This window comes from Triticum dicoccoides, chromosome 7A (genome assembly GCF_002162155.2).
Source record: "Triticum dicoccoides isolate Atlit2015 ecotype Zavitan chromosome 7A, WEW_v2.0, whole genome shotgun sequence".
Taxonomy (NCBI): Eukaryota; Viridiplantae; Streptophyta; class Magnoliopsida; order Poales; family Poaceae; genus Triticum; species Triticum dicoccoides.
The window spans coordinates 271,762,225-271,772,664 of record NC_041392.1 but is presented as its reverse complement, the minus strand read 5'-3'; the positions used below and the strand labels follow the sequence as shown (position 1 = coordinate 271,772,664).

Genomic DNA, 10,440 nt, shown 5'->3' with positions numbered 1-10,440 from the left:
CACCCAAATCGCCGCCATTTCGCTAATCCCGGCTACTCTCGTGGCGCACGCGCTCCCCTCCCCTCCTCCTTCCTCCCCCCCTGGCGTCGACGCGGCGGCGGCTCCCGGCGGTGGTCAGGCGGGCGCGGCTACGAGGAGGTGGGCGTGCGCACGACAGGGCCGAGCTCAGGCTAGGGTTCGAGGCAGCGGCATTGGCGGCGTGGATGAGGAGGTAGGAGGTGCTCGGACGGTGGGGAACAGCAGCGGCGGCGGTTGCATGCAGGCAGGCCGGCAGCCATGTATTTCGCCAGGCTCGATGACTCGCCCATGTTCCGGACGCAGGTGAGCCGGGTGGATCTCGTTCTCTGGGATGCCGGGACAACGGGTGTCGCGTGTCCTCCGAGAGTTTCATGTCTATGCCATTGGCAGCTCGGCGTTGCCGCGAACGGGTCGGGGGAATGCATGCTCTATCTTTGATTTGATTGAGTTGTTGGAGTGGTGCTCGCCTTCTTGTTTTTTTCCCTTCAGTTTCTGGTGAATGCGCGAGTAAAGCTGTTCTCTTACCCGTGATTTGGGCTCTGCATGTCTTTATTGTCGCGTGAAGCTGGTTTTGCTGCGTGTGTTTCTATCGCCGCATCTCACTGATTTTAATATGCGCGGCCATGTGCTTAGAATAATTTCGTGGAGCGCGTGGGTCTTAAACATCCTTCTGATGCTATCGGGCAAGCAAATCTACTTCATTGAGTTGAAATTTGGTTCGGATTACCAGGTTGGCGCATGTGTGTGCCGATTTCACTGTCGTATGTCGAATTTCCATGGTCGTTCATCAGTTTCTTTTCCCTGTAGCGGATGGTTTCGAGTTAGCCTATCTTCTGGAGGAAACAATACTCTTTGTATTGATGTGCAGATTGTTCAATACATATGCTCTAGTTTGACACCGGTGTGATTTTGTCAAAGTTGACATGACGATTTTGTTGGTGGAGCTGCGGCTTTTATTTGGAAAATTGCATTTCATCATTAGATTAACATTAACTGTAATTTATTTTTTTTGTTTATTTCCCAGGCGTGCAGTCTATGTCAGCCCATAAAGTTTGACAGTTTGACATACACCTATACCACTTCCTATAGTAGTTTTATTTGAATCCATTGGAAGAATAAACATATTCTACCATTTAGTTAATGTATTAGGAAACATCCGAAATACTTTTGAATACGCTGAAAATATAGACAAAATCTTTGCCTCAAAGAAATGCACAGATCTGATTGTCCTCCAGTTCGTTAGAAATTTGTACTAGGAACTGCTTATGTTTTTGACGTTGGGTCCAAGTGATTGGTACGAAAGGTAGAGTGCTGGATGCCCCAATGCCTTATTAGTTGTTCTGCTTACCACATTCACGAATGAATTTTACTCATTCATGAACGAAACCTTGCTCTCTCTTTTGACTTCCCTTGATTCATGACCAACCCTTTATCTTCTCTTGACCTTTCGACAAACAGATACAATCACTTGAAGAAAGTGCTGAAGTACTAAGAGAGAGGTGCTTGAAGTTTCATAAAGGTTGCCGCAAGTATACGTGAGTTTTCATTTGGATCTCATTCATTTTCTTTTGTTCACTCTACCTGACACATGTATGGTTGAGCACTTCAAGTCTTCAACTGTAATTCACTATCCCAATAACATAAAACTGCTATGTAAACGCATTCAGCCCCAGCCTGTGCCAGATGTAGATAAATTAATACACACACCTGTGATTTGTTTCAGTGAAGGGCTAGGTGAAGCTTATGATGGAGATATTGCATTTGCAAGCGCACTTGAGACATTTGGAGGAGGCCACAATGACCCAATCAGTGTTGCTTTCGGCGGTGAGTCATGTTATTCTCTCGATATCTTTCATCATGTCATTTATTCTATTAAAAATATCGTACTTGAAGATATGTTTTGCTTAGTACTGAATGATCTGCTTGTATGACTGAGAAAACTTCTTCATCAACGTCACTCACTTATGCTTTGTTTTCTTCGTTGCCTTTGAAATTTCTCTGTATGCTCTCAGTTTCTTGTCTTTACACTCATGCCATCCTTTGTTTCTATCTACGTGGTATTTATTTTATATTTTATTTAAGTTCTGACTTTACAAAGAGAGTATCAAATTGAGCATGTTCTAACTAAGCCCTTATGATTGATAGAATGAAAATTGAATAGGGAGGCCACACAATGCTTATCTGGAATTCTGGTTGCATGTTTCTCTGCATATCATAGTTTTAAATAGCGGCACCCTGCTCAAACAGCTATAGCATGGCTATAGCGGGGCTATAGCCTGCTATTTTGTAACTATATCTGCAATTGTACATGAATACCATTTGGCAGAACCCTGTTCAAACCGCTATAGCGTGGCTATAGCCGGCTATTTAAAACTTTGCCTCATATAGGGGCTGAGAGAAGTTGAGTGTAGACATTCCCTTGACTAAGAATACACAATTCATCTTCTTTACAGGACCTGTCATGAACAAATTTACAATTGCCCTGAGAGAAATAGGAACATATAAGGAAGTCCTGCGATCCCAGGTACCACATCTTTTTTTTTGTTATATAAGCATTGTTTGAAGCTTTCGAACAATGCATTATGTTCACTCTTCAATTCTGCATGCGTTGCTTATCAAATTGACTAGAATTTTGGTTTAAATTTGCTGCTCATTTTGTGTGATGTTACATTGCTGGCCTGATGTCTTTCCCCAATACTTGTGATGTTTTGGTCAGTGAACAGCATAAGCTGCAGTTGTAATATCTTATCGCTACCAGAAAAAAAAACAGGGATCACTTGGTCAACATGCACTTGATGATGTTAATGGAAAATAACTATTATATTACTTATCTAGTTATTGGAATGACTACATTCTTTGCTGCTTCCTTTTTTACTCATCCTACATGACTTTGATGTTAGAACTTGGTCCCCCAAGAACCATTACAAGCTTCTATATATAATGCTTTGTTTGGAAATCCGTATCAAATGTGATGCTACATTAGTGAAAATGCAAATGCTCTCATTTCATGGTCAAACACACTTTGTGTACCTAAGGTGGTATATTTCTGATTCAGTTTCCTGGCAGGTTGAGCATATGCTAAATGACAGATTGCTAAACTTTGTAGACGTTGATTTGCATGACGTTAAGGTACCATTATTGTTTTCTGCTAACACCGAATCTTAGAAGTTTGTACCAAGAACTAGTCCTTGAAATAATTTCCTGCTTCATAAATTTAACCAGGATGCCCGGAAGCGCTTTGACAAGGCTAGCCTCGTGTATGACCAGGTAAGTTAATCAATATGTCTATTACCCAAAATGTGAAAAAAGAGAGGGAAAATGAAGTGTGTGTTTCTAAAGCTATCGTGGAAACGTTTTTGATAATAATTATGATGCCTTCGTATTCTCAACGCAATTCTGATTCTCCTTTGCCTTGTAGTGATCAAAATGATGCAAGGTTTTCTTTATATTTTCTTGGGACTTTATTTCAGCCGTCAATATTTGTCTTGGATATAACAAGTTTCCAGTTTTCATCAGCCAATAATACTTGTTTGCGGTTTCTGATTGTTTCTGGTCAATTAACTGATGTTGGAATGGTTATATATGCACTTCTCTTAGCTAACCTTACTGTTATTTTATGGTTAATTTTCTGTCTTTTTTTCTGCCATATTTTAAACTTTGCAGTAGTTTGCTTTGCTAGTTATGTAATTTTTTGAGAGAATATGTTATTGACTTGCTAATTGCTTTGTTAGATTCGCGAGAAATACTTATCATTGAAGAAAGGCACAAGAGCAGACATAACAACTGCCATTGAAGAAGTAAATACCTTTCTGTCAATCTTGTATGATAAGAGGTAATTCAGTGTTTCCCCTCTATCTGACCTACACTTGGCCTGTATCAGGAGCTCCATAGTGCTAGATCTTCATTTGAGCAAGCTCGTTTCAACCTGGTATGTGAAATGTTGGCCTTAACTTTGCTCTTGTGATTTCATATGTATGTTTAAATGCATATCATGCCATCGCTTCCTATACCTCTTTGAATTTTCAGGTGACTGCAATTTCGCATATCGAGGCAAAGAAGAGATTTGAATTTTTGGAGGCTGTTAGTGCGACAATGGATTCACACCTCCGATATTTTAAACAAGTAGCGCCTTTAAAAAAAATCCTCTTCGTGATGCTATATTTTGCTACAAAATGATTAATCTTATCTGTTGCCATTCATGCAGGGATATGAACTATTGCATCAGATGGAACCCTATATTAATCAGGTTACCTTAAACCATGCCTCCCTCCTTAATACAATTTCCCTAGTCTTTTTTGGTGTTTGAATTGTGAATATGTTGATAGCGCGATGGTAACGCCTCCTGTAGTGAGGTGGCCGACCTGGGTTCAAAGCCTGGGTCTCGCATAAAAAATACCCCTTCAGGTCGTTTTTTTGGTATATGAATGATTTTTGGCTGTTACATAATCCTGGCACACGGAGAGTGTGATTTTTTTCATTGGGCACACCATCTATGATCTATCCCAGCTCTTGTTGCACTTTAGATCCGTGCGTCAAAGCCCTGCAGTTTCAGATATGCGCCCTACAATCACACACATAGTATTCTAGTGCATCATTCATCATTCTCTCTTCTTGTAATTATATGCTCTTTCAATAAAATTTACTGTTGGGGCCTCCCTCCTACAGTTTCCTGGTAAAAAGAAGCATCTTTCACCATCCTTGTGCCTTGTCTTCTACTCCCTCCTTTCTGGTTTATAGGGCTCAATTCAAAAATCTCACCAACCAAGGTAGATGGTGAGTGGTGGAATACTTTTTGTAGTTTGCAAAAGCACCCAATTAATGCTCTTGTTTTCCTCAAAAAATTATGTTTAGCAATGCATTAGTTGCAATGCATGCATGCATAAAGTACATGCATTGGTCAATTTTCTATTAATACTTGCATGCGATGATTTAATGCACCTTGGAATCTGAACCTGTGATGGGGAACAACCAAATTGAGCCTTATAAAATGGAAAAACTAAAACTTTGAGATAAGCCCTATAAACCGGAAAGGAGGGAGTATATGGGGCTTGCACTCCCATTTGTTTGTGCCCTGTGTGCCTTATTGGTAGCTTGCCTAGGCTGGTATTGCTGTTGGTAATGAGAAATCATGATGACAACACTGAATCGAAGTTGGTTATGTCCTGGTATTGCTGTGCACCTAAGGACATTGGAAACATTGTTTTGCAACTAAAATATCAGTAGAGTTGGCCAATGCTTGTGTTTTGCAATGAGAGATCAACATCCTACTTAGTGGTAAAGTACGAATTCCATATTATGAAGTCAAGAAGGCAGTTTATCACTAACTTGTGGTTGGATTGTCCTGCAGGTTCTCGCCTATTCGCAGCAATCAAGAGAGAGAGCAAACAAGGAACAAGCTTCTCTTTTAGAGAGGATGCATGAGTACAAAAAACAGATAGAGCGTGATAGTCGGTCATCTGGGAATGGTTTAAATGATTCCCCTAATGTAGATGGCATACAAACAATCGGTAGAAGTTCACATAAAATGATTGAAGCAGTGATGCAGTCATCCACAAAAGGCAAGGTAACATTTCTTTTCTCGACTGGAAATTGAAGATTCATGCATACATGAAGGTCCTATAGCTCCAAGGACGGGGTTTATATATGATGTACTAATTTTCAGGTTCAGACCATTCGTCAAGGTTACCTCTCAAAGAGATCATCAAACTTGAGAGGTGACTGGAAAAGAAGGTTTTTTGTTCTGGATAGTCGAGGGATGTTGTACTACTATCGCAAGCAAATTAATAGGCCAGCTGTAGGTCCCCCTCGTAACATTTCCCTTGAAATCATCATGCATTCAGCATGATTTTGTACATGTATGATACAATTCAGCTTGGCCCCTTTCCTCAACTTTCACTTATGATCTTATCAGGGTGTTAGTCAAGTTCAAAGAACCAACAATACCCCTGAACATGGTTCAGGGTTGCTGAGCAGATTGTTCTCTTCTCATTACCATGGTATACATGATGAGAAATCTGTTGCACGGCATACAGTAAATTTGCTGACATCAACCATTAAAGTCGATGCAGAACAATCAGATCTGAGGTTCTGCTTCAGAATTATTTCACCCATGAAGATCTACACATTGCAGGTAGATGCACAAAATTGCAGACAATACAGTTTTCATTTTGAATATACACGTTTGCTACTTTAGTGACATCATCTGATATTTATACAGGCAGAGAGTGCTCTAGATCAGATGGATTGGATCGAAAAAATTACTGGTGTCATTGCATCTTTGCTGAACGCACAATCCCCAGAACAGGTTAATAATGGTCTAGATTAGATGATTCCAGTTGGATTATTTATGTGCTTCAATTCAATTTATCATGATGTTATGTTTCAGTGTCTGCACAGCCCTAGGAGCTGCGGCCATGATCGGAGCGCTAGTGAGAGTAGCTCCTATACTAGTTCAGTGGAACTGGAAACCTCCACAAGTGAAGATTTAACACTGGAAAAGAACACTGGAAATGGACAACATCATCACAGGACCAATATCAAACCCGAAAAACCAATTGACTTGCTTAGGAGGGTTGATGGTAATACTATTTGTGCTGATTGTGGTGCTGCGGAACCTGATTGGGCGTCGTTAAACCTCGGTGCTCTTCTGTGCATAGAGTGTTCTGGAGTACACAGAAATCTAGGAGTGCATATATCGAAGGTATTTAAGAAAACTTACTATATATATTCATGCTTATTGCACATAGATTGGTTGCCGCATCTCCATTTAACTTGAAGTCTACAACAGCATTCTTGTGTCTTGCCTGTGCATGATCTCACATGCTTTTGTGACCGGAAACTACTCTTATAGCTGTTACGCATCTGCTATTTGTTTGTGAGCCATCATTTACATATATGATTTAAAAAATTGCACTCTAAAATATAGACCCAAATTCCAACCTGGAATCTCTAAAGCCTTTAGTTATGCCCTTTTCTCATAGCTATTTTTAAAAGGATATTCTCAGATGCGCAATTATTTATATGCAAATTTAATTTAGTCAATGTGGCAGCATGCCTTTTTGGTTTGAATATAGATTTGCAGTATTTTATGTGATACCAGTAAACTTAATAGAGCAAAATTTATCTTTTTCTTTGTCAACAATGGCAGAAAATAGCAAGCACTGTTATTTAAGTCATTGATGTATTGGCTTGCATGCATCATCCTTTTTAGGAGACCTCGCTGAGATTCAACTTTAGGACACTGCCATTCTTTGAAGATGATACAAGTAATTGTTTCTATTTGGGTGTCCCTATATATGTGTGTGTAACTGTGTACATTGCCACCTATACTTCTACTAGTGTCTGCGCTCTGCCTATTTTCAATGCATATTTTGCAGTCAAATTTGATTACATAATTAGCAAGTTGTGTTTGATGGTATCATTAGGGTCACTAATGACTAATTAACTGAACATAACTTCCAAATAAATACATCATATTTGCAGGTAAGGTCTCTGACTCTCGATGTCAGAGTCTGGGAGCCATCTGTAATCAATCTCTTTCAATCATTAGGCAACATGTTTGTGAACAGAGTTTGGGAAGAAACATTACCTTCATCAAACAATGGCTCTTCTGTTGATAATACAAGGTAATATGAATTTCTTTACAAAACTTCAGTCTTTTTTTTGTTCTTTCAGAAATTAACTTGCAACTTTGTTGTCTTGTAGTACTAATGGATCACAGGCAGCACAATACTTAACCACCACCAAGCCTAAACACTCGGATCCTTTCTCTGCCAAAGAGAAGTTTATTCATGCCAAGGTGCTTGCGATTTGTCCTTTTGCAATTGCTTCTCTGCACTTCTCCCATTATTAGCAAATAAGTGTTGAGGACAAAGTTGTCTCCAGATATCCTGATGGGAAAATGATTGGGTAAAAATGATTCATGGTAGTTTATAAGTCGAACATTTCTTAGCCTAAATACAGTTGTTGCCCGTCACGGTTAGTTGCCAGATGGCACTTGTGCGATCCACCGATCATTTTAAGACCTTGCAAATATTTTTGTTCTTTACAGCTGCATCCTCAGAGTTCCAGAAAAATTGTCTATAGGTTGTATCCACATTGACAAAGTTGCTTCAAGTGCTTTTATTTAGTTTCCGTGGCCTACAAACTGCATCGCGTTTGACTTGTTATGTAAACTCACTTCATGCAGTTCATTTATACTACAGATGCTATATGTGAACTATCGAAGTTTACTTCCATGATGCTATCCATGTAGAATAGTAAACTCACCAGGATTTCTGTGGCTACATTAACTCCATATATAATGAAAAGGAAAGCTTGTGGTTTAATAAATTATGAATCTGCAGATAAGTTTTTTTAATTGCATTATGAGTTCCTTAACATTGATCTTGGTTTGAGATGCCCATGAAGCTAAGTGAGCATTATAATGCATGGACTAGAATTTATATAGCCTGTCAGCTGGTTTAGAATGCATTTTGTAAAGTCAATATCTATCCTTCAGTTTCATGTATCGTATTGTCATATGTTGAGCTCTTTCGGTGCAAATGTTCCAGTATGCTGATAAGGAATTTGTATGGAGGCATAGTATCGATGAGATTCACATAGCTCAGCAGATGTGGGACAGTGTAACTGCAAATGACAAGAAAGGAGTATACAATCTCATCGTGGCATCACACGCCAATGTAAATTTGGTTTATGGGCAGATGGCTTCTGGTTTGTTGCTGAATCTTGGAAAAGCACTTAAACAAGAGCAGCCAACTTCACCACCTGATGGAAGCCCTAGATTTTTCGATTGCAATTCACATGAGAAGGTTTCTCCTAGAGAGTCGCTTTCTCCTCCCAGCACAAGTTCACATGTAGATGAGTTGGATGATAGATATGAGGGTTTCTCCTTGCTTCATCTTGCATGCCGTGTTGCAGATGTGGGGATGGTTGAATTACTTTTGCAGTATGGTGCTAGTGTAAATGTGTCTGATTCAAGAGGTCGGATGCCCCTTCATCACTGTATTTTGAAAGGAAGACATCTGCATGCAAAGCTGCTGCTCTCCAGGTATGTAGCTGCTTACAACTTCAGCACTTTATCTTGCTCCATATGTTGTCTGCCAACTAGGAAGACCACCTGGTTGTCCGGTGAGGGCTGGGATGTAGTTTCTGCGGACTGGGAATGAATTTGACGTTACCTGCAGCACTTCATGGTGTGGAAACAATAGTAGGGGAGCTTATAGTTTCAATTTCATAAAATAAGGGCACCTGTACCGAGTTGTGGATAAGTTATGGCCAATTTTTAGACCTTACTCAAGACCGTGAAAAGGATCATTGCCTTTCGTATGCAGTCCGTCTATGTCTATCAACAGAATTTTTCTCTAGTCTCAGTCAATTCAGAAAAGTGCAACTTGTACATTTGGGACTTAAGAATCTCTCAGTCTATTGTGGCCTAGCAAACCGAAAAAAAGATGCCTGTTTTGGAGAGTACCCTGAAAGAGAAAAATAATGCATCTTTTAAAAATTTTAAAACTAATACGTGAACCAGTTTTAGGATTATTGGATGCAGTATGAGAACTGTCCCACTGTTCTTTTTTGTTTGTCGAAGTGTAGATTATTAGGGATGATCTGGCGAGCGGCACAAGTCCAAAAACAGACATGTCTCACCTATTATTTCCAATCAATTTCTTTGCAGGGGAGCTGACACACATGCCATAGACCGAGATGGCAGATCAGCATTGCAGTATGCAATGGACCGTTCTACGAGCGACGAAGACATGCTTGCGTTGTTAGAGGAGCACTTCAGATAATTGCTGCAGGCAGCCTTCACGTCAGGAGTATGCCGCCCAGCAAACAAACACAGAGTAGGCTGTGGCGCTGTCTGGGTTACTCAGCTCCATGCTCTGATAAGCCCCCAGCTCGTCTTGCTGATAGTCCGAAGCTCGTGGCATGAATGGAACCTAAATCTTCTTCTGGAGATCCCGCAACATGATGATGCGGTTTATTCTCTTGTCCGGTTGTTAGTTTTAGCGTGCGCCGGTCTTATTTATCATCTTGCAAGCCGTCCGGTTGGTGTTTGCAGATGGTGCATAGTAATTTTGTATATGGAGTTGCTTCTTGTTATATCCATCATCTTTCCATGTAAGGTAGACGGCCCTGTGGTGAAAGATGATTGTACATATGGATATGTGCCTTTGTGATTTATGGAATATGAAGTACTTGACACGCTTTAGTCAGTTGTCACACTTGATATCTGTTGTCTGCTGCTGCTACTTGTCATTTGTGGCAGAAGAATTGGCCTTGAGCCAGCAGCTATCCCTCATCTACAGCTTACAGGTACTGAAAAATACCTAGCTGTCCGGTGTTTGTTCAATGCCATAGAGATAGAGTATTCGATTTGGCAGACCGCAGACAGTTGGGACGATGAGTGGTTGATCTGCC

General features: G+C 40.3%; 1 protein-coding gene across 1 annotated transcript; it reads left to right on the top strand.

Moving 5' to 3' along the window:
• The first annotated feature begins 6 nt into the window (after positions 1-6).
• LOC119329287 (ADP-ribosylation factor GTPase-activating protein AGD3-like) lies at positions 7-10,231 on the top strand. Its single transcript, XM_037602303.1, has 19 exons — positions 7-321; positions 1,477-1,553; positions 1,742-1,842; positions 2,472-2,542; positions 3,085-3,147; positions 3,241-3,285; positions 3,750-3,815; positions 3,899-3,946; positions 4,045-4,140; positions 4,223-4,264; positions 5,366-5,581; positions 5,681-5,812; positions 5,930-6,148; positions 6,236-6,322; positions 6,404-6,718; positions 7,501-7,643; positions 7,723-7,816; positions 8,571-9,067; positions 9,695-10,231. Exons 1-19 carry the CDS (start codon positions 277-279, stop codon positions 9,807-9,809), a joined length of 2,472 nt encoding a protein of 823 aa, XP_037458200.1. The 5' UTR covers positions 7-276; the 3' UTR covers positions 9,810-10,231.
• Positions 10,232-10,440: the final 209 nt, after the last annotated feature.